The following is a 24,612-nucleotide window of genomic DNA, read 5'->3' as shown; positions in this document are numbered from 1 at the left end:
AACCCACTGGTTATCTACTTCGATGGTGGTACCGTTACGTTTCTTTATTATTGCTGTTTTACCGCCATCTTCAGTAGATCTTCTTCTAAATTGTGGGTAACCATCATTGCCAGTAATTGTGTTGGATACTAAAAGTCGAGGATAATGCTTTGTGCACCTTCCTTTGGCCATGCATGGTGAATTTTCTTTCAGTGCACCGCAAGGTCCATGTATCATATTTTTAACAACAATATGATATAACTCCTTATCGACATTTTCATCAGGTATTTCAGCGGAAATCACATCATCAATTTCGTTCGAAGTAATTTTATTATGTAGCCAGATTAGTATATGTGCGTGTGGCAAACCTCGTTTTTGCCATTCCACTGAGTACATCCAGCATCGCACTGACCCAAACACTTCAAGTTTTACTATGCAGTTTATCAGTGATTTCAACTTTTGCCGGAAGACACGGGCCGTAATGTCATGTCTAGGAACTGCCGATTGTCCTTGAAGTAAAAGCTGCAGTATCTCGTCCCAAGATAGATTACATGTAAATGTAATAAATAAATCTGGACCACTATAGAGACAAACATACGCAATAGCATCTTGAGCATATTCATGCATATGACGGGGACTGCCAGCATATGACGAAGGTAAATTGTTAATCTTCCAACGTTTGTGGTATTACCGTCATTTGCAACTGCATCTCAGAGCGGAGCTTGGTCTGATTCAGGTGGATATATAGCAAACGTTCTGATTCAATTTTAGCATACATATCAACGACATATTGGTGAAACAATTGACGGCATTTTAAAATATAATTGACTTCATCCTGCCGAATCATTAGTCTATAGGAATAATAATGCATTGCACTGCATTTCTTATTCATTTCTTTGTTAGTGGCTGGATTCATCAATTTAATATTAAAGTGATAGCCGTCGGCTCCATCCCAAAAAATGATAGGATATTGTAGGGTATCTTAGCATCGATGAGTTTCAGCAATTCTTAACAACTGAGGGTTTCGCTTATGAAGAATAATATCTCGAGGTAAAAACTGATCACCGACCATAACGATTGCCACTTCGTCGATAGTTGGAGCATTGTATCTACGCACATGTTGGCCAGGAGGCGTTTTGTCAGCGGAAATAACAATTTTATGCGTATCAGTAGGCATCAAATCGATGGCTGTTTTGAACAGACGCACTAAATTATTATTTTCGTGGAAAAGATGTTGCAATTGGGAAACGATTGTCCTTTCAACGTTAAGAGAAATTTCGCAACGTGCATTCAATTCAGAATTTCTATCACTGATGAGTAAAATTGTAAAAATTTATGATTCTCGCCTGAAAATGGTAGAATTGACCCTGCTCTATGATAAATTTGCCCTTTTACTTTGAAAGTAGACATAAATTGATCTGGATTTTTGATTTGGGCTCCAAACGACGTCATTTGGAAACATGAGTTATATTTTCTGATCTGTGATACAAAAAACGCTTAGATTCTGACGTAGTTCCAGTAAGCAAAGTCTCTGGTGGTGCAGCCAATAGAGGAAGTTTAACTTTTCCTGAGGCGCAACACATTCCCATTGTTTCACCATTGAATTTCAAGGCCTTGCAATAGGGACAAATTTTAGACATAGTCCCGATTTGAACACATCTACTCAAGCTATAATCATCGACTGGGCTGTACCTGAATGCCAGGCGATAACTTTCAGGTTGCTCTGATTCCTCGGCACGCTTTCTTTTCTTACTTTCTCTATCAGCAGCAAGCCTGATTTCTTGCTGTTCTTGTGATTCCTCGGCACGCCTTCTTTTTTCACTTTCTGTTTTAGCAGCAAGTCTGGTTTCATGTTGCTCTGGTAGTTCCTCGGCACGCCTTCTTTTTTCACTTTCTCTTTTAGCAGTAAGTCTGGTTTCGCATTGCTCTGGAAGTTCCTCGGCACGCCTTCTTTTTTCACTTTCACTTTTAGCAGCAAGTCTGGTTTCATGTTGCTCTGGTAGTTCCTCGGCACTCCTTCTTTTTTCACTTTCTCTTTTAGCAGCAAGTCTGGTTTCGCGTTGCTCTGGTAGTTCCTCGGCACACCTTCTTTTTTCACTTTCTCTTTTAGCAGCAAGTCTGGTTTCGCATTGCTCTGGTAGTTCCACTTCCTCGGCACGCTTTCTTTTCTTACTTTCTCTATCAGCAGCAAGTTTTTTGGCATAGACTCTTTGAAAATCTTCCTCGGCTGTTTCCGTTGTAGGTTCATCAGTCATTCTACAGTTAAACATTAATAGATTTTTCCGTGAACGAATGTCTTAAATACCTTTAATGACGTAACCGTCATAACAAATATGACGACAACTGACTACCTTTAATGACATCATCGTCATAACAAACATGACGACAACTAACTTCATGACGTCAGTCGACACACAAACATGACGTCACTCGACACACACACACACACATACAACTTATATATATATATATATATATATATATATATATATATATATATATATATATATATATATATATATATATATATATATATATATATATATATTCACAGGTGGGACACAGGGTCACAACTACAATGGCGCATAACTAATATGGCACCTAACGACTTACGCGCGCGGGAGGGCTGGGGGGGCGAAGCACCCCCACCAACTAGGTGTTGCATTGCTCTGGTAGTTCCTCGACACGTCTTCTTTTTTCACTTTCTCTTTTAGCAGCAAGTCTGGTTTCGCGTTGCTCTGGTAGTTCCTCGGCACACCTTCTTTTTTCACTTTCTCTTTTAGCAGCAAGTCTGGTTTCGCGTTGCTCTGGTAGTTCCTCTTCCTCGGCACGCTTTCTTTTCTTACTTTCTCTATCAGCAGCAAGTTTTTTGGCATAGACTCTTTGAGAATCTTCCTCGGCTGTTGCCGTTGTAGGTTCATCAGTCATTCTATAGTTAAACATTAATAGATTTCTCCGTGAACGAATGTCTTAAATACCTTTAATGACGTCAGCGTCATAACAAACATGACGACAACTGACTACCTTTAATGACGTTATCGTCATAACAAACATGACGACAACTAACTTCATGACGTCAGTCGACACACAAACATGACGTCACTCGACACACACACACACACATACAACTTATATATATATATATATATATATATATATATATATATATATATATATATATATATATATATATATATATATATATATATATATATATATATATATATATATATATATATATATATATATATATGTTGCCTCTGAATTATTTGTCTATATTATTTTTTCTGTTGTTTGGTAAATGACGACTTATACTTATTGACGACATGACTGCCTGTCCATAGATTATTCTTTATGGTTGATTGTGTGTGGCTATGCTGTTTGACCTGTGTGATTGTATGGATGAGTAGGGTTAAGGCCTCAGGGACACAGGGTCACAACTACAATGGCGCATAACTAATATGACACGTAACGAACCAACTAGGTGTTGGGGTGGCGCTAAGCGCCACCCCAACAGCTAGTCTTCTATAAAAAAAGAAAAAAACTAAAAAATCAAGAAGAAAAAGAAAACCAAAAAAAGAAGAAAAAATAAAAAAAAAAAATGAAAAAAATATAAATAGATTGTCAGGTTTACCGACTCTTGAACATGCAATATATAATTGTCCATGGGAAAAGCAATCCGTATTCAGATCTATAACGCATTTTTCTTATGATTGCCCTTGAGCTTTATTGATGGTGATTGCTAATCGAACATTCCCTGTGTCCCCGTCGTCATTTATATATCCCCCTGTGCCCCCCAGCGTCCCCGTTGTAGTTTTCCCTGTGTCACGGTCGTCATTTATATTCCCTGTGTCCCGGTCGTCATTTGTGTCCCGGTGTCCCAGTCTGTAATTTCTCTTTGAGTGCCCCGGTCGTTATTTATATTCCCTGTGTCCCGGTCGTCATTTGTGTCCTGGTCTGTAATTTCTCTTTGAGTGTCCCGGTCGTCATTTATATTCCCTGTGTCCCGGTGTCCCGGTCTGTAGCGTCATCTTATAATGACGTCATATACAAAGCCTTATAGACTTCTAATGACGTCATATGCCAACCCACAAACAAACAAACATGCATACATACAACTTATTTATATATATATATAGACTTATTTATATATATATATATATATATATATATATATATATATATATATATATATATATATATATATATATATATATATATATATATATATATATATATATAGATATAGTTTCTTTTTTAGTTTTTTCTTTTCTTAGTTTTTTCTTTTTTAGTTTTTCTTTCTTCTTTTTATTTAGTTTTTTTTTTACTTTTTTAGCCCAACCCTCCCCCCCGCGCGCGTAAGTCGTTACGTGCCATAACAGTTACGCGCCATTGTAGTTGTGTCCCTATGCCCCATCTGTGAATATAGATAGATATATGTATATTTTTAACTACGTAAAACTTGTGAATATACAACATTCTTCGCTGTCCCATTGTCTGTGCATTGTCTGTGCAAATAGATTGTCAGGTTTACCGACTCTTGAACATGCAATATATAATTGTCCATGGTAAAAACAATCCGTATTCAGAACTATACCGCATTTTTCTAATGATTGCCCTTGAGCTTTGCTGATGGTGACTGCTAATCGAACATTCCCTGTGTCCCCGTCGTAATTTATATATCCCCCCTGTGCCCCCCGGCGTCCCCGTTGTAGTTGTCCCTGTGTCCCGGTCGTCATTTATATTCCCTGTGTCCCGGTCGTCATTTGTGTCCCGGTGTCCCAGTCTGTAATTTCTCTTTGAGTGTCCCGGTCGTCATTTATATTCCCTGTGTCCCGTAGTTTTGTAGCTTTCTTCTTTTAACCTAACCTTTATTAAAATCAAGGTTTCTGCGACCTTTGACTTTATAATGCGGTTCATATTTCTAGAAAACCCCAGCTGTACTTTCCAGTTATCAGTCATAGACCTGATGGATCATACAAATTGCTGATTTTAACGATAGGATACGTGGGTTTGTTTTTAGAAGTGAAGTTTTTATGGCAAATCAGAAATACTCTAATCTTGGGCAAGATTTTGGAAAAAAACCTCTATTGGTTACTGAGCAGGACTAGTTCTTCAAAATATGGCTGTAAAACCAACTAAGTTATAAGATTTTAGCTTAGATAAAAAAAAGTGGAAATTTATTTACTGTCCTAGTAAAAGCGAAATTTTATGAAATTTTTCATTTTGGTAAATATTTTTTTTTGTTGATATTGAATTATTATTAGTAATGTTAGTATTACAATTAATACTAAGTTCAATATTATAGGAAAATATTATTGTGGTGAAATATCCCGTTGGCTAAATAAATATTATAGTTAAATATGGTTTTAAAAATAGTTGTCCTTTTTAGTAGCTACTACTAATACGACTCTAGCAGCATAGTGAAGCACCGATTCATCTCAAGCCAACACAGCTGCAAATGATCATCCACCATTCCAGTCTACACAAAGTTTCATTTTTCACAAAGCCCTATGAAATTTTAATTTCCTTTAATTTTCTTCAATTTTTCCGAGTTCCCTCAGTTTCCTTTAATTAACGCCTTAATGCCAACGTCAATATCTATTCCTAAACTCCCAAATACTCATTCAATTACAAACAATTTCACCTGGAACACAAACATCATCTGTAAAATCCAAATTTAAAAGAGTTCTACCTCAACCTTTGACACCATGTTTTCCCATGATCTTTTTTGTATTCCCTAGGACAACATGTGTCAAAAAGAATCCCCGTAAAGCGGGATAGCACACAATCCTATTAAACTTTTGATTCCACACCAAACCCACTACCAATCTAACTTCCTACCTTATTCTATCTACCATCGCCAATGTCGAATTCTAAATTATTTAGATTGACATCCAACTATTCTTGGACAGCTCCTCAAAAAATTTTATGCTGAAGTCTAAACGTTATAACTTCCCCGGCAGGTAGTTTCTACTTTCAATTTCGAATTATTAGAATGTGATCTTTCAGTTGTAATCGTGATCTACTTAAAAAACTATTTTCCTAAAATAATCCGTATGCCGTCTATATTGTCAAATCCCAAAGTCTCCAGATTCAGATTCAGAGCTATTCTTGAATAGATCCTCACAAAATTTTACCCTGAAGTCCACACGTTATAGCTTCCCTGAAAGGTGGTTTCTGCTTTAAATTAACTCTATAAATTATTGGCCTTTCTGGTGGCCTTTCTGTTGTGATGCTGATCTACTTAAAAACTATTTCCCTAAAATAATCTGTGTATATTGTGAAATCCCAAAGTCTCCAGATTCACATTTAACTATTCCTGAATAGTTCCTTAGCAAATTTCATCCTGATGTCTACAGGTTATAACTTCCCCGGATGGAAGTTTCTGAATCAAATTAACTATAGAGATTATTAGATTGTGATCTTTTTGTTGCGTCATTCAGAATAGAAAAAAAGAAAAAAGAATCGCCCCGTATCAGTAACAATTGTGGAGGGAAAGACCTACTTTAAGGATGAAGAATTTAAATTGACTGCATTATAAGTGTGATACTTAGCAAGAGATTGTCATCTTTAGCTGCAAGACGTTCACAGTGCGTCTTGCAAACATGAATTTGACGTTTTTGACCTTTGACTAGCTTCACAGTAAACCTGAACAAATAGATAAAAATTGATGATTTAATAATATGAAATACATAACAACATCTGATAATTGTACCGATGTGCAAAAAAAGTAGGCTTATTTAGGTCGAAACCTTTTGCATGGTTTGTGAAGTAGCCACTTGATCGGGTACATCTTTTAAAGGAATATCCCCTTCCCTTGGATAAATCTCTATAGATTGTTGATTGCTGACGTTTGCATAAAACGTCTTATGACCTCCTGGAAATGTGGTAACGTAATACCAGGGACGCCGTGTGGTAAACCTGGTTGGATTTCTTCTTATTTGTTGTTTGTTCTTGATTTGTGCTCTTCTTATTTGTTGTTTTCTGTTTAATTTAATGGGAGTGCACCTTTTGTTTTTGCGATTTCTATTAGCTGGTTGGCCTCTTTTGTTTGCTCTTCGACCCTCTGCATCTTGAACTGCATCTGTTTCATCGTTCGTTCTTTGCTCAACTGGCTCATCACCTTGCATTTTAGTTACATTGTTTTCGTCTGGTAATTCTATGTCACCTTCTCTAGGGCATCCCTTTTCCACCTGATTTCTGTTTCTATTGGGTCGTCTTTGATTTCTTACGGGCTGTTTTGGTCTTCGCTTCTGCTGCTGCTTTCGTTGCTGGTTCTTTTTCTGTTGTGCATTTCTATTAACAGCTCTTTTTGTTCTCCATACTACATCTTCCTTGTCTTCAGGTTCGCTCAGAGAGTCTGATTCTTCAGACATTGAGTCTTCGCTAGATCCGTCACTTTCAATTGGAAGGGCCAGATCAGCCTTTTTATTTGCAACTTCTTTTAAAGATTCTGGATCAGCGGGTATTTCATTTAATTCATTATTATTTGTTTCAATCTTGCTGTCATTAGCGAATTCTCCCACAGCATTAACATCTGAATTTGGCTCATCAAGGGGTGCAAGCCTAAGAAAAAGAGACTATTTAATAAGAAATAAGGAAAATCTGTTACAACTTATGTTGCAAAATACTAAGCTGAAATATCCATAGTCACTTTTTTGGCAAAACCGAAGTATGATTGGATATAAACTGTTAGGATCTTGCAGTTTCATCAAGTTCAAACTAGAAATAATGATCAGCTCCAGATTTAAAATGTGGTGTACAGTTGTTTTTCGAAAATACACAATTACACCATAATTGTGAAGCTAAAATTTGGGACCAATATAGAGTGATATCGGCAGAATATATGAAACTAATGAGGTACAAATATTTTTATTTATTCGCAGTTGTTCCACATCCTATTGAATTAAACCCACGTGGTAATTTTTCATTTCAAATTTTTTCTTTTTTCATTTCTGGAGAGAAAATTAGCCTATCCTTTTGAAAACCTAATTGGTCCTAAAACGTTCCGTGCGAAATTCTAAGCCAGTGAAAAGAAGGATAAGTAAAACTCCACATGATTGCTTTTCCTGCGCGAAAATTTAGGTCAGTAAAAGTATGAACAAATACAATTACAAGATTTCTTACAAGTAGTCCCTTTGCTTATCTGTGATCAAGATAAAGCAGTAATGATCTGGAATAGGTTTGAAATTTTTTAAATGCTTGGCATGTATATAACAAGTCAATGTTAACAGGGTCCAAAATTTTAGAGCCATACAAACTTAAGAAGTTAGAAGAAAGCTAAAATACCCGGAGAATATAGAATATTGAAATATCTTCAAATATTCATGAAAGTTCTAGGTCCTGTCGAAAAATGTCGTTTATGGTAATAAGCGGCCAGTAAACAGAGGCTGAAAAGGGATTACTTTCTTACAATCCCATAGCATAACGTTATGCTTTAATTTTAGTGGTTTATACCAGTGCTGCAACAAGTACTCCAAATTTTTACTTAAGTATCAAGTATTAAGTACTCATTATTTTTTTACTTAAATATCAAGTAATAAGTACTTTCCAAATTCTTACTTAAGTATCAAATATCAAGTACTTGCCAAAATTGTACTTAAGTATTACTTCAAGTATTTATTCTATATATATATATATATATATATATATATATATATATATATATATATATATATATATATATATATATATATATATATATATATATATATATATATATATATATATATATATAATATAAAGGCCATGCTACCTTTTTTTAAAGCCATTCTAAAGGCTTCTTAGCCCCTTCCCTTGCCTATAAAATCTCCCGTTTCATTCCTCTCTTGGAAATCTGAATCAAGAACTAGAATTTCCGTTTTATCGTTTTTAACCGTTTCTCTTGTTCGGCTGGTACACACCCAATGAAGTCCAAGAAAATAACCTTAACCAATTTTCAACACAACGGCTTGAAAGCAAAAGACTTTCAAAACAATTAAGTGCAGTCAAAAAACTCCTGATTGGATCAGACAGATCACATGACAGGATTAACACAGTGCACGTAGAGTTGAACTTCTGGTGATTAGTGTTCAGTCAAATCTGGCACGTTTGAAAAAAATACACGGTTATTCTGAAACATGTGGGAATGATAAAACAAAATATTGAAAATATTTTCTGATTGGATCAGACAGATCACATGACAGAATTAATACAGTGCACACTTCTGGCGATTAGTGTTCAGTCAAATCTGGCACGTTTGAAAAAATGCAGGGTTATTCTGATACATGTCGGAATGGTGGAAAAAATATTGAAAATAGAAAAATAAACTTTGGATTGGCTGTAAAACAGATAAAAGGTAATAAAGTAGTTCATTCTCTGATTCAATAAGTAAAAACCTTAGCAACAGAAAAACTCCAACTTAAAAGTAAGGAGCCAAGTGAGTCAGTTGCAGACTTTTTTGATAACAGAACTCAAAGCTCAATAAAAAGGAACAGCAAAAATCCACACTTTTGGCAGCTAGCTGAAGGTCGCTGGCTCTTAGCGTGCTGAAAGAAAAGAAAAGTATGAAAATGAAGTCTTGGTTCATACTTTGATGACATGTCTCACCCTCGGCACCTTTAAAAGGAAACTGCCTCAAGTTTTCAAGTTAAATTTTAGACATGCTATGAAAATGTGTGGCATCTATATCCTTTAGCTGGTTCTCACTCAAGCAAGTCGCATGCTGTGTAGTCAATTCAGATGGTCGGTAAAACTTCCAACAAACATATATTATAAAATCACGGGCCTGCAGCGAGCCCGCTGATTCAGATGCATTCTATACGGCTGGTCAAACTGCAGAATGAATGAATGAATCAGTGAATTAACTTTATTATTCGTAAAAGTAAAAAAAACACAAAGTACGGAGTATTATAAATAAACAAAAACAAAAGTGATAAACAACAAGAAAAAAAATTCTAACTAACCAAAGACAACATGGACTAATTAACCAGTATTAATATAGAAAAAAGGCAGCAGAGGGTCGTAAACGTGAATAAAGTAGATAGTCTTTTTACATAAATCATCACTGGAAGACCGAATCCAAGAAGGCATATTTATTAAACCAAATCGAGCAATTATTTTTCTGTTTTGATGCCATCTAGGAAGCCGGAGGATGAATTTGCAATATCTGAAATAAGCCACACGTAGAGTATGGCGATTTTTCTTACGAAGCAGATGAGCCATGTCTGATAAAAACAAAAGCACAGGGGCGCAATAAGCGTTATAAATCATGCACAAATCGTTGCGGTTGTAACGGCTTTTGTTTGGGGATATTTTTTCGTAAGTGACGCGTAGGTTTTTCACAGCTTGATTCACTAGAGATGAAAAGATAGTGGAAAGCGTAGGACTGAAACACAGACCAAGCCAACTAACTAAAGAAGAACATTGCAGAATTGCAGTCCCAGCAACGAATGGAGCGACCGCATAAGGGCTATTAAAACAAATGAACTCGCATTTAGACCCATTAACTGACAGTCCAATTTTAAATAGTTTTTTATTGGTTAATATACTAAAATTGGAAGGCAATCCACGGCGAGTCCGGGCAACAAGAAGAACGTCGTTTGTATATGCAACAGAAGACAAACCAATGTTACCGTAAGAAACAGAACTTTTAAGGGGATGCAGTCACGATGCAAGCACGCATTTAATTATAATAGTAGACAATACGGCAGAAGTTGCAACCTATCTATTTCTAGCAGCAGTTTTTAAACCATGAAGTGGCAAAAACTATGAGACTAAGTCAAAAATCTTCTGAGAAAAAAGGAATAAAACAAGAGCTAAGAGCTCATATGGCACTTGTGACGAGGTCGGAAGAGCCAAGAGCTCATATGGCATGAGCTCTAGCAAAATTATAAGAATCAATAGATTAATTTAAAAGAAAAATCAGAGGCTTAATGCTGGTCGGCATTTAAAATAAGAGCTCTGAGACACAAGGTCCTTTTAAATATCAAAATTCATTAAGATCCGATCACCCACTCGCAAGTTAAAAATACCTCATTTTTCAAATTTTTACTCTCCCTTCAGCCCCCCCCTAGATGGTTGAATCGAGGAAATCAACTTTATCAAGTCAATTTGTGCAGGTCCCTGACACGCCTACCAATTTTCATTGTCCTAGCACGTCCAGGAGTACCGAACTCGCCAAAGCACTGGACCCCCCCTAACTACCCCAAAGAGAGTGGATCCAGTCCGGTTACGTCAATCACGTATCTAAGACATTTGCTGTTTCTACCCACCAAGTTTCATCCCGATCTCTTCACTCTAAGCGTTTTCCAAGATTTCTGGTTTCTCCCTCCAACTCTCCCCCAATGTCACCAGAACTGGTCGGGGCTTAAAATAAGAGATCTGAGAGATGAGTTCCTTCTTAATATCAAATTAGAAAATACCTCACAAACGGTCACCCGCTCATAAGTTAACAATACCTCAGTTTTTGCAATTTTTCCGAATTAACACCCCCTCCAACTCCCCAAAAGAGAGCGAATCTATTTCGGTTATTTCAATAATGTATCTAGGACTTGTGCCTATTATTCCCACCAAGTTTCATCCTAATCACTCCACTCTAAGCGTTTTCCAAAATTTCCGGCCCCCCCAAATTCCCCCAATGATACAGGAACCGATCGGGATTTAAAACATGAGATCTGAGTTACGAGGTCCTTCTAAATATGAAATTTCATCCGATGAAATTCAAGATCCGATCACTCCTTCGTAAGTTAAAAATACCTAATTTTTTTCTAATTTTCAGAATTGACCCTCCCCCCAACTCTCAAAAAGAGATTGAATTCCTTCTGTTTATGTCTATCACGTATCCAGGACTTGTGCTTATTTTTCCCACTAAGTTTCATCCCGATCCCTCCACTCTAAGCATTTTCCAAGATTTTAGGTTTACCCCTCCAATATCACCTGATCCGGTCGGAATTTAAAGTAAGAGCTCTGAGACATGATATCCTTCTAAATGTCAAATTTAATTAAGATCCGATCTGATTTTTCCAAATTAACCGTCCTTCCACTCCCCCCCCCCCCAGATGGTCGAATCGGGGAAACAACTATTTCAAATTTAATCTGGTCTGGTCTCTGATACGCCTGCCAAATTTCATCGTCCTAGCTAATCTGGAAGTGCCTAAACTAGCACAACCGGAACTGACAGACCGACAGACCTAGAGAATTTGCGATCACTGTATTTCACTTGGTAAATACCAAGTGCCATACAAAGTAATTTTTCTCTGGGGATGGAATATTTGGTTGAAGGTTGGCTTCAGTGTGACTTATTTTGGAAAAGGGTTATTTCCAGGCTTTGGGTAAGCCATGGGTCGAAGTAGTTATAGGCCCTACTAAACTGAAGGAAAACTAGACTTTCTTAAAACTTGAAACCCCCTACCCCTCACCCTATTTCAGATAGGGCTTGTGATATCAGAGCTCGATATGAGCCCTGATCCTAGTCATCTTTGGTCAAGCTTTCATCTGGATCCGTTGCTCCATTCGCAAGTTATACTAAATTAAACCAAAAGCTTGACTTTTTTCAGCACTTAAAACCCACTCCCCCTCGTTTTATTTGAGCTAGGGTTTTCATCTCAAAACTTGATGCCTGTCACGGTCTTAGGCACCTTTGGTTCAATCTTCACTGAGGTCCATCAATCTCTCACAAGCTATACTGAATTACATAAAAAATTCAACTCTTAATTAAGCTTGGGTCTCCATCCCAGAACTCAATGCATATCATACTCTTAGGCATCTTTATTCAATTTTCATCGAAATTTATCTCCATATGCAAGTTACAGTGAATTAAATGAAAAACTCCTATTTTTTTAACAATTAAAGCCCCATCGCCCTAATTAAGCTCAATTTTAATCCAACTAGTTCAATTTCAATAAAAATCTGACTGTCGGTTCTCCCGCTATACTCGATTGCACATATGGGCGGACAGACAGACAGATCTCAAAAACCTATCTAGATGGATATTTTCCACTATCCAAATAGGTGATGGTACCTGGATGATGAAATGCCATTGCTTTCCTTTTTTGGATCCAATTAGTCAACATGGCTACCTAAGACGTTGCAAAATCCGTCCGTCCGTCTATCTGTCTGTCCGTCCGTCTGTGTAATCACGTATAGGGGGAGAAACGCTGATTGGATTTGGATGAAAATTTTGATGGCCAGATTTAGTGCCAAGGATCATGAGACACATCAAGTTGAAAGATGAAGACCCTAGCTGAAATAAAACAGGGGGGGGAGGGCTTTACCTGCTAAAAACAGTTTTTCGTTTAATTCAGAGTAACTTGCGACTGGAGTGATGGATCTGAATGAAAATTGAACCAAAGAGAGGCCTAAGACCAGGACACATATCAATTTTTGAGGTAAAGACCCTAGCTCAAATTTAACAAGGGGGAGTGGGTTTTAATTCCTGAAAAATTTAAGTTTTCTGTTTAATTTAATATAACTTGCAAATGGAGTAACGGATCATAATGAAAACTAGACCAAAGATGCCTAAAATCAGGGCTCATATCAGGTTCTGGTATCACTATCTCAAATAGGGCGAGGGGGAGGGGGTTTCAAGTCTTAAGAAAGTTGAGTTTTCCTTTAATTTAGTAGGGCCTATAGCTTATGAATGGAGTGACAAATCTGAAGTTTGATTCGTCTGAATACCTGAATTTGCTGGAATGAATTTGACAAAATACCACTGCATTGGATCCAGCTAGAATTCCCTAGACTTGTTTATTGCAGACATCATTTAGATGGGCAAATATTCATAGCTTCAGTAGTTTTACGAATAATATAGTCCTGAAGATGATAAAATGGCAGAAATCTGGTTCAGTTGACAAGATGACAAAACTTAAACACTAATGTCAGAAATATAAGCCCAAATAGATTACAATATGCAACATTTAGCACAAAACAAGGAATTTTAGCTCACTGTCGACCAGTGAACTGTGAAATAATTTCAATTTTCTTTGTTATATAATTTTTAAACAAAAATTGAACTAAGTGTTAATCATACTATAATCTTTTTTTCGTCAAAAACAAATACCTTATTTCATATCCAAAAATAGGGCATGGAGCTATATCTGAGTTTACTCTAAATCTAAAGGTGATGTTTTCTTGTACATTGCCAAAGCACACACACACAAAAGCTATATTTGAGTTTGCTCTAAATCTAAAGGTGGTGTTTTCTTGTACATTGCCAAAGCACACACACACAGAATTTTTGTGTCAAAGGTAAAGTATTTGAAAAACAAGTACATTAAAAGTATCTTAGGTAATAAGTATTTCGTAATCTTACTTAAATATCAAGTAATAAGTAAACCTTAGAGTTTTTACTTAAGTACAAGTACAAGTAATGGAAAATCTTACTTAAGTAGTACTGCAAGTAAAAGTACTTCAAGTAAGTGACAGCAGTGGTTTATACTAGTGATGGCAGATTGTCCTTTTTGGCCAACCGTCTGGGGCTACACGGAAAGCAGGTCGTCCTTGTCTAGGTTGGGAGGATGTCATAAATAAAGATTTAAAGGAAATGGGAACTTCCTGGGAGGGTGTAAAGAGGGAGGCTTTAAATAGATTAGGTTGGAGGAGGAGCGTAAGTAGCTGTGTTGGCCTCAGGCGGCTTATTGCTGCAGTGAGTTATTATTATTAGTTGTAGTAGTAGTGTACTAGTGATGAGTTTTTGAGAGCCAATTGTGCTATTCCACAGCTTTTTTCATACTATTGTACCATTGTTTTGGCTTAGTAGAAAACAAATCCTTGACTTTACATTTGTAATACGCAGAAGTAGATTTTCGTATTTCTTTTTTTATATGTTTAAGCAGTTAGTTAGCTTCAGATGTTTAACCATTCTGAAAAAGACTAATTTTAATCCTAATTAGCTTTTTTAACTGAAATGTAAGGTTTGTCACTAGAACACAATTTTACTTTTTAATAAGGGAAGGATTCTAAGTATTTGGTTTAAATCAGATTTTGGAAGTAAGACGCTTTAACATTAATGTCATTATTCCCCATAAGAACTGGCCAGTTTTCATTTGTAATCCAAGATCCAAACTCGAAGAGGCCTTCATTGGAAATTAAACGATAAGAGAATTGGGTACCAGAAAATGTATGATTAAAGCTAGAAAGAGGCTTCATTAATAAACAAAATGGTAGTTTCCTCCTAAAGGGGGCAAAGGAACAAGTGAGCTATAAACAGTGTGCATATTTGTACAAATCAGATCAAGAGTAGTATTTCCTTTGGTTGTTGATATTTTTACTATTTATTCTAAATTGAGGGAACTACAAAGAGAATTTAATTTTAGGTTATTGGCATCACCTACTAGGAAATTATTGGCGTTTGAGAGTTTGCAGAGGACAATGTCGGCCCTACTATGTAGTTGCTGGAAAAACCACTGTCTTTGTGCAGCGTTTTGATATGGGGAATAATAAAAGCAGTAAAAAAAAAAAAAATCAAATTAAAAGGGTGAGGCAAGACTTTGGGTCTCACACTTACCCAAATGATTTCATCGTAATCTGAAAGGTTGGGAGTATGAATTAATTTAGGGAAGAGATAGTTACCTACAAATAATAATATTCCGCCTCCCTTTTTACCTACGGGGTGGTCATGAGGACGATGTTTTATGAATTGGGAGTAGTTATTGATTTTTGAAAGGTCAGGGTTTTGTGCCTGGACCTCTGTTACAGCAATTAAATCAATTTTATGTAATTGGGAGAGGACCTCTAGTTCGGTCACTTTGTCAAAATTTAATAATTCTTTGTATATATATATATATATATATATATATATATATATATATATATATATATATATATATATATATATATATATATATATATATATATATATATATATATATATATATATATATATATATATAAATAAGTTGTCTGTGTGTGTGTGTGTGTCTGTCGAGTGACGTCATGTTTGTGTGTCGACTGACGTCATGTTTTCGACTGACGAAATTACAGACCGGGACATCGGGACACAAATGACGACCGGGATACCGGCACATGGGGAATATAAATGACGACCGGGACACTCAAAGAGAAAGCGACCGGGACACAAGGAATGTTCGATTAGCAATCACCAACAACAAAGCACCGGGACACAAATGACGACCGAGACACAGGGAGTATAAATGATGACCAGGACATAAGTAAAAAAAAAACTAAAAAAACTAAAAAAAGGTAAAAACTACAAAAAAACTAAAAAGAAAAAAAAACCTAAAAACTAATAAAAAAACTAAAAAAGCTCAAAAATTTAAAAAAAAACTAAAAAAGAAAAAAAAATAAAACAAGGAAAAAATGAACAATAAAGGAGAAAAACAAAACTAAAAAAAAAAATTAAAAAGAAAAAAAAGGGGAAAAATACAAAAATTTATTTCATCATATACCATTACGAATGTAATGTACAAAAACGAATGTATATACAGACCGGGACACCGGGATACAAATGACGACCGGGACACAGGGAATAAAAATGACGACCGGGATACAGGGACACAACTACAACGGGGACGCCGGGGGGCAGAGGGGGATATATAAATGACGACGGGGACACAGGGAATGTTCGATTAGCAATCACCATCAACAAAGCTCAAGGGCAATCATTAGAATCATGAGGTATAAGTAAAAAAACTAAAAAAAAAGGTAAAAAAACTAAAAACTAAAAACCAATTCAAAAACGAATGTATATACAGACCGGGACACCGGGACACAAATGACGACCGGGACACCGGGACACAAGGAATATAAATGACGCCCGGGACACTTAAAGAGAAATCACAGACTGGGACACCGGGACACAAATGACGACCGGGACACAGGGAATATAAATGACGACCGGGACACAGGGACACAACTACAACGGGGACGCCGGGGGGCACAGTGGGATATATAAATGACGACGGCGACACAGGGAATGGTCGATTAGCAATCACCATCAACAAAGCTCAAGGGCAATCATTAAAATCATGAGGTAAAGATCTGAATACGGATTGTTTTCCCATGGACGATTATATGTTGCATGTTCAAGAGTCGGTAAACCTGACAATCTATTTATATGCACAGACAATGGGACAGCAAAGAATGTTGTATATTCGCAAGTTTTACGTAGTTAAAAACATATATATATATATATATATATATATATATATATATATATATATATATATATATATATATATATATATATATATATATATATATATATATATATATATCTATATTCACAGGTGGGACATAGGGACACAACTACAATGGCGCGTAACTAATATGGCGCGTAACGACTTACGCGCTCGGGGGGGGGGGCTTAGGGGGGGCCCTAAGCGCCCCCACCAACTAGGTGTTGGGGTGGTGCTTCGAGAGGTTCCAGGTTCGAACCTTGGCTTTAACATTAATACAAAAGAAGAAAAAAAAACTAAAAAAGGTAAAAACTACAAAAAAAAACTAAAAAAAGGTAAAACAAACTAAAAACTAAAAAAGAAAAAAAAGCTAAAAAAAAACTAAAAAAAAGGTAAAAACTACAAAAATAGAAAGAAAAAAAACTAAAAACTAATTAAAAAACTAAAAAAAACTAAAAACTGAAAAAGAAAACAAAACTAAAAAAGGAAAAAATTAAAAAATAAAGGAGAAAAAGAAAACTAAAAAAAAATAAAATTAAAAAAAACTAAAAAAGGTAAATGTATTCAAGCCGAAGTAGCTGAGTTGGTAAAGCGTTATGTTCCAGGTTCTAGGTCCGAGAGGTTCCAGGTTCGAACCTTGGCTTTAGCATTAATACAAAAGAAGAAAAAAAAAACTAAAAAAGGTAAAAACTACAAAAAAAACTAAAAAAGAAAAAAAACTAAAAAAAGGTAAAAAGAAAAATACTAATAAAAAAACTAAAAAAACTAAAAACTGAAAAAGAAAAAAAAACTAAAAAAAGGAAAAAAACTGAAAACTAAAAAAATAAAAATAAAAAAAACTAAAAAAGGTAAAAACTACAAAAACAACTAAAAAGAAAAAAGAAGAAAAGCTAAAAAAGCTAAAAAAAGGTAAAAACAAAAAAAAATAAAAGGAAAGAAAATAAAAAAATAAAAAAATTATTTCATCATATACCAATTCAAAAACAAATGTATATGCAGACCGGGACACGACTGGGACACAGGGACACAGCTACAACGGGGACGCCGGGGGTCACAGGGGGGATATATAAGTGACGATGGGGACACAGGGAATGTTTGATTAGCAATCACCATCAACAAAGCTCAAGGGCAATCATTAAAATAATGAAGTATAGATCTGAATACGGATTGTTTTTCCCATGGACAATTATATGTTGCATGTTCTGTGTATGAGTCGGTAAACGTATAAAAATAAGTTGTCTGTCTGTCTGTCGAGTGACGTCACTGTCCGCATACGACGTCTGAGTTACTGATTAAGATTCTGATTAATTACTATTTAAGATTCTTTGACTTTTTATCGGTTTCTCCGTCCTTTCTCGAAAGTCCTACAAACTTTCTCAGGCTCATAGCTTTTGATAGATATATGAAACTTGATGAATTTTATATATCTGGAGGTGGCATAAAGAGCCAATTCATTTGGTGTGTTTATTGTTATCGAAATTACGTGTTTTAGAGTTTCGGTTTCTATTTGGTTGAGTTGCTTTTTACGTACAGTTTTTTACCAAGAACTATTTAACTAATTGATCAGACATGGAATACACTCTCAGAAAGGACATTGATGGTGGGCATGGACATTAGTTTCATGACAACTCCGTATAGGTATTTCTGAAGCCCATATTATAATACTTCCACGACTTGAGTGGATCAGTTTTTTTTGGAACTAAGGACTCCCTACTGAAAATGTGGAAAGCCGTGACAGATGCAGCTACTGACGAAGCTTGCCTTGCATTGACTACTGAAACTTCGTCATGTGGTCCCACAAACTGTCTTGATTCTGCAGTGGCTGAATCACAAGGATTGTCACGGCACTTGCATCTCTTCATACAGGCTCCAATAAGACCAAATCCAGGTCTCTTGTTATTTTACCTTCAACTTGGAGAAGATTGTCAGGGGTAATAAATTTTTTTTTAAATGTGGATTGTGGCAATCGTGTGATCTCAACAAGGCCTATAAGCCAAGAAGGTATTTTATCTAATCAAACCTTTCGGGGTTCTCAGCAAAATTTTAGAGTCCATCTTCACTAAACGCAGTTTGAGAACTGGCTATGCCAACCTATGGATACAGCTGTCCATGGTGTGTATCAGTGTATATGAGTCGATGGACTAAATACATTATTTTTCTTCTTGGCTATTTGCGAAACAATTTTCTATGTTGGATCTTTTCTACTGGACGTTCAACGGTAGATACAAGAAAAAGCCAAAATAATATCATTTTCGATTATGATATTTACGTTTCGATATTCGATATCGATTTTTGGTGCCATATATCGAAATTGATATCTAATATACCCAGCGCTAGCTGATAATATACACCTCGGGACTCTTATCTATGTGACAAAGTTATACATTATCTCGGAGGCGATTTAAAGAGAGGTGCGAAGTTAAACCAGTCTTTTATGCTCTGCTTTGACAAATATTCATGTTGACTTTTTTGGTTTCATCGCCAAAGTTAGACGAAGATCTTGTTGTAAGGCTTATTATGTACATTTAAGAAAAATAAAGTAAATAAAATTAATTTAATAAACTAATTTCTTATTATGGAAGTAAAGAATGAAGTTAAAGCTTAAAACAAACCAAAATTATTGCTTCACAATTTATTCAACATGCATCTTCAAAACCAACTCAAATAAACTGACTTCCCATATTTTCCGTTATTTGTGGAATTTAGAAAAACCAGTACTTTTTCAGAAACCAGTGCCAGATTCCTTTGGGTAATTAAACTTTTATGCTAAAAGCTATCGATGTTATTCATTCATAAGCCTCTAATTTGCTAAAATGTTTACGTATATGAAACATACAGTTAGGAAAAATGACAAATAGTACATGGTATACTGACCAATGCTTGCTAATTCTTTTTGTAAGACTTGCGGAACTGCGCACACTGCTTCATGTCTGTCCAATCAGAACTTCATTCTTTGTCATTTCTTATAGTCTTTTCACCACTTTAAGTAGGATTTGCCTTGTATTTTGGAGCTTTGGACTGTCAAAAAGACACTATTTTTGCGTCCAATAATCTTTCGTGTCCAAAACGTCTTTAATGTACAAAACGTGCAGCACTATCTTTGGCAACCAATAATCTTTCAAATGGAAAACGTAGCTTAAATATCTTGAAGTTTTCCATTACTATTGAATTATTGAATGAATTTATCGTATAGCTAGTTCTGCTCAATACACCAGCGATCAGGTGGAATTATATATATATATATATATATATATATATATATATATATATATATATATATATATATATATATATATATATATATATATATACATATATTATATATATATATATTATCAGCTAGTGCAGTGTATATTAGATATCAATTTCGATATATGGCACCAAATATCGATATCGAATATCGAAACGTAAATATCAATATCGAAAACGATATTATTTTGGCTTTTTCTTGTATCTACCGTTGAACGTCCAGCAGAAAAGATCCAACATAGAAAATTGTTTCGCAAATAGCCAAGAAGAAAAATAATATATTTAGTCCATTGACTCATATATACTGATACACACCATGGACAGCTGTATCCATAGGTTGGCATAGCCAGTTCTCAAACTGCGTTTAGTGAAGATGGACTCTAAAATTTTGCTGAGAACCCCCGAAAGGTTTGGTTAGATAAAATACCTTCTGTAAGAAGGTACCTTCTGTAGGGAACCTTACTGTAAGGGTTTCTAAATTCCATCTGCAAAAGTATGAAATTTTGGAATTTATACCAGAAGAAAGATCATGGATGCCTGTTTATTTCTTTTTTTTTTGCAAGGGTGATTGTATTGAACCAATGGTCATATAAAATCAGCAGAGGGCTTTCTCAAACAGAAATTACACTTCTAGTTTTCCACTTTGTGACCGAAAAGATAGGGGGAGGGGCAACTGTAGTAGTTCCCCCTTCCCACGCCCCTTTTTTCTCTGATCAAATTTTGAGATATGTATTTCAATCGCCATAGTTGAAACATCAAGTAATCATGTCTCTGGGGATCAAACGACCCTGCAAGTCCCTGGGAAAAGGGTGGTAAGTTATGGGATTTGTCTAGTGTTTACATATAGTATTTGTAATTGGGAAGTAAACAGACCTTTTTGTGAACTGTGAATTTTTCCGTGAGGAAAATTTTTTGCGGGGGAGATTTTCGAAGGGAGAATTTTCTGTGAGGAGGGGAGTTTACAGGGATGAACTTTCAAAGGAAAACTATACACGTGAGAATTTAGCAGCAATATTACTCTCACTTTGCCAATCAATTTTACGTGTGGAGATATTCTGGAGAAATTACCCAGAGTAAATTTTTAAAGGAATTGAAATTGTCTGTGGGATTTTTTCCGAGAGAGGTATTTTTGCAGGAGACAATTTTATACGGGGAAAACGTTCCATTGAGACAATGGAAGGAAGGAATTTCCAGAAAATATATTCCACGGAGGGAGGATTTCCGTTATGATATGAAAAAAGATTAGAAATTAAAAGAAAAATAAGTCTTTGTTTTAAAACACTGGAGACATTGTCCACAAATGTTTTTTGAGAGAATTTTCAGCAGTAATGGAATTGTCTGGAATAAGGAGGATTTTACGCAGGAGTAACTTTCTAGGAGGAATTTTTTATGAGGAGGGATTTTTCATGGAGAGAAATGGTGGATTTTCCGGTATTATTTGAAAAACAATCGGAGATTAAAACAATTGGATATTTGAAAAAAAAAATTTTAATTAAAAATAAGGAGCAATATTAAAAATTAAAACAAAGAGAAATTATACCCAATTTGAGGGAGATCCCCCCCCCGATACCTCGCTCTGTATGCCAATTTTTATTTTTGTAACAGTTATTTCAGAACAGCTCCTGAAACACAAGAGTCTTCTAATTAGAGTAAATAGATTTTTAAATTACTTAAAGAAACTTCGGCGTGAAAAGTGTGGCATTGAGGAGTGGTTATTCTTCTCACATAAGCAACGATTTCCGTTCTTTCAAGTTCTGGTGTTGCTCCTTACTTTCAATTAAAAAAAAAATTATTTAACCACTGAAAGGCAGAGTAAATTTTCAGGCGGGAGAATCAGAATGTTGCTGAATTTGAATAGCCAAAATGGCCATTAGCTTATTTTTCTTCATGCCGAGTTCCAAATCAGGGTTTTTGTGATATTCATTCCTTTAATGGGAATATTTTTATATTTTACTCAAAATTTAGGGAAAATTATACAAAATACTCTTTAATTGCAATTTTTATTATTGAATTTTGGCAAAACCCAAGTTAAACTGAGAAAAAAACTGATCAGAAATATCAAAATCAATATATCGAATATCGAAGGTAAAAATATCGATATATCGTTTAATCAAATTATCGCCCAACACTACTATCAACATTATCTTTGAGAAGTTGCAGACAAAATTTGAATTATTTTTAAAAACAATCAAAATCACGAATTTCACTTCTTCCAAAAAAGGTCACACTTTGGTGTTTATAGCTATAAGTCCTTTATCGGGACTATACAAACGGAGAGGGGAGGGGGTGCCAAAGCAGAAAAAAGTATAAGTTACATAACAGCAAAAAAAAAGAAAGTAAAAACATTTCGGTCACCGGGCTTACACCCCATGCAGCAACTGCTGCAACCGTGAATATAGCCCTTAAAAATATGGACAGTATAAAAACCGTGGACATGGATATAGTAACCCTATAGTTCATTTTTGATGTTTCAACTCCCTCAGATAATAAAATTTGAAGGGATGCACTTTTCCAGAGTTGATTATTATTCCCGAAGCATTGTCACATGACTATTAAACTTGAATGTAAAATAAGGGGCGTTGAAGGAAGGAATAGTAGCCACCCCCACATTTTAGAGAGCCTTGGATCAAACAGTTTATAGTTACAACGCTGAAAAATATGAAAGCTAAGAGTGAGGAAGAGAGGAAAAAAGTAATGAAAAGAATGCTATAAGTGAGGAACGACCATTGTTAGGCGAGACGGAATCTCTAAAAAGGAAATTTTTGATAAAAAAAAATATATGCAAAAACAAAACACAGTATTCATTCTAATTCTAAATATTTATGAAACGTATCCAGTAAAATTTATTGGACATTTAAGTTGGAAATGACTCTGATAGTCCAATAACTATGAATTGTCGGAATGCAATGAAATAATAATTTCAAACGTGTAGTATTTCATCATGAGGAGGGCATAAGATAGGATAGTACATTTCATTTTTCTATTTTCGCTAAGTGTCTTTCTCTATTCCATTATTTTTGCAATTTTGCCTTATTTTTCAATTCTTTTGTTTCCCTTTTTTATTTTTTCCTGCTTCCCTACTTTTCCGTGATTTTGTTTAGTAGGTAATAAATAAGTAATTGTTATCATCATTGTTAGTTTTAACTACATTTAAGTAACATGTAAATGTTTCACTTAAGAACATTCTAGATTTTTCACGAAAGCAAGCTTTTTACCATCTTTACATTGTGACTTAAACTATTGAAGGATCAATACATTTGACATTTGAATTGATTTCGCTCCCTCTTTAAAACATTTTCTTACCGGACCAGAGGTAGGCTAACTGCCACAACAGAAAGGAGTATTAACAGTTTCATTTTAAAACTGAGAATGAATTACAGAAGTTCAGAATTTATCAGCTTCTTAGCCGGGTTACTCAAAAACCTGATCATAATTTATCAAAGGAGAACAACGGTACTTTTCACTATATCTGGGAGATTTGTCACTGACCGGTTCGACAGATTTCATTTCACATATTTATTCCTTCCTCTTGATTAAATAAAAAAAGATTTTTCAACGAGTAAAACTTAGAATGGTCATACATTACTCTGTATATGAGGGGTGCTGCCCCCTTCTCTACCCTCGTTTGCTAAAGTTTTTTAGTGATTCGAAAAAACTTTCTTATTCCTATTGTTTCAGCAGTCTGTTTAAAGTATCAGGAGAAAAAAAAATCAAACTTTAGTGCAAAGAGTGTGGGGTAGAGGGAAGCCACCCTTATGTACTGAATAATCTCTGTTTATTTTAAGTTTTAATGTTGCTCCTTAATTTTAGTTGAAAAATAATCGATTTTTTAAAACCTTTTGAATCATGCATACCGTCCAGAATATTTCCTTCTTACGGAAAATTCTCTCCGTGGAAAATCTCTCCCGCAGAAAATCCCTCATCCAACAGAAGCATCAGTATATTTTCCAATAAAAGATACTGTGTGTAAACAATAAGCAAATTTCATAGCACACAGCCTTCTTCCCAGGGGCTATAGGGGGGTGGTCACGTCATGCTTAGAGACTTAGACCGCTTAACTAAGTGAAAGAAAATGACTTTCTAAGAATTTTGATCATATTTCTTTGGGGGAAAGGGGTGTGGGAGGGGGCCTAGTTACCCTCAATTCTTTTTCGTGAATAAAAGGAACTTTTAATTTTCATTAGGATGAGTCCTCTCCCAGTCTTCCAGGACCATTAGCTTGATACGAGCACTCCTGGGAAAAAAAAACAACGAAATTCTATACTTT

The 24,612-nt window shown here is 35.4% G+C and overlaps 1 protein-coding gene across 1 annotated transcript; it reads right to left on the bottom strand.

The window, feature by feature from the left end:
- Window positions 1–6,643: 6,643 nt before the first annotated feature.
- Window positions 6,644–23,705, bottom strand: LOC136029509 (uncharacterized). Its single transcript, XM_065707954.1, has 2 exons — window positions 23,649–23,705; window positions 6,644–7,548 (listed from the first exon to the last, which is right to left on the bottom strand). Exons 1-2 carry the CDS (start codon window positions 23,699–23,701, stop codon window positions 6,723–6,725), a joined length of 879 nt encoding a protein of 292 aa, XP_065564026.1. The 5' UTR covers window positions 23,702–23,705; the 3' UTR covers window positions 6,644–6,722.
- Window positions 23,706–24,612: the final 907 nt, after the last annotated feature.

Source organism: Artemia franciscana, chromosome 7 (assembly GCF_032884065.1).
Source record: "Artemia franciscana chromosome 7, ASM3288406v1, whole genome shotgun sequence".
In the NCBI taxonomy this organism is placed as follows: domain Eukaryota; kingdom Metazoa; phylum Arthropoda; class Branchiopoda; order Anostraca; family Artemiidae; genus Artemia; species Artemia franciscana.
Note: the sequence above shows the minus strand (reverse complement) of the source record. Positions and strands in the feature narration are given on the sequence as shown.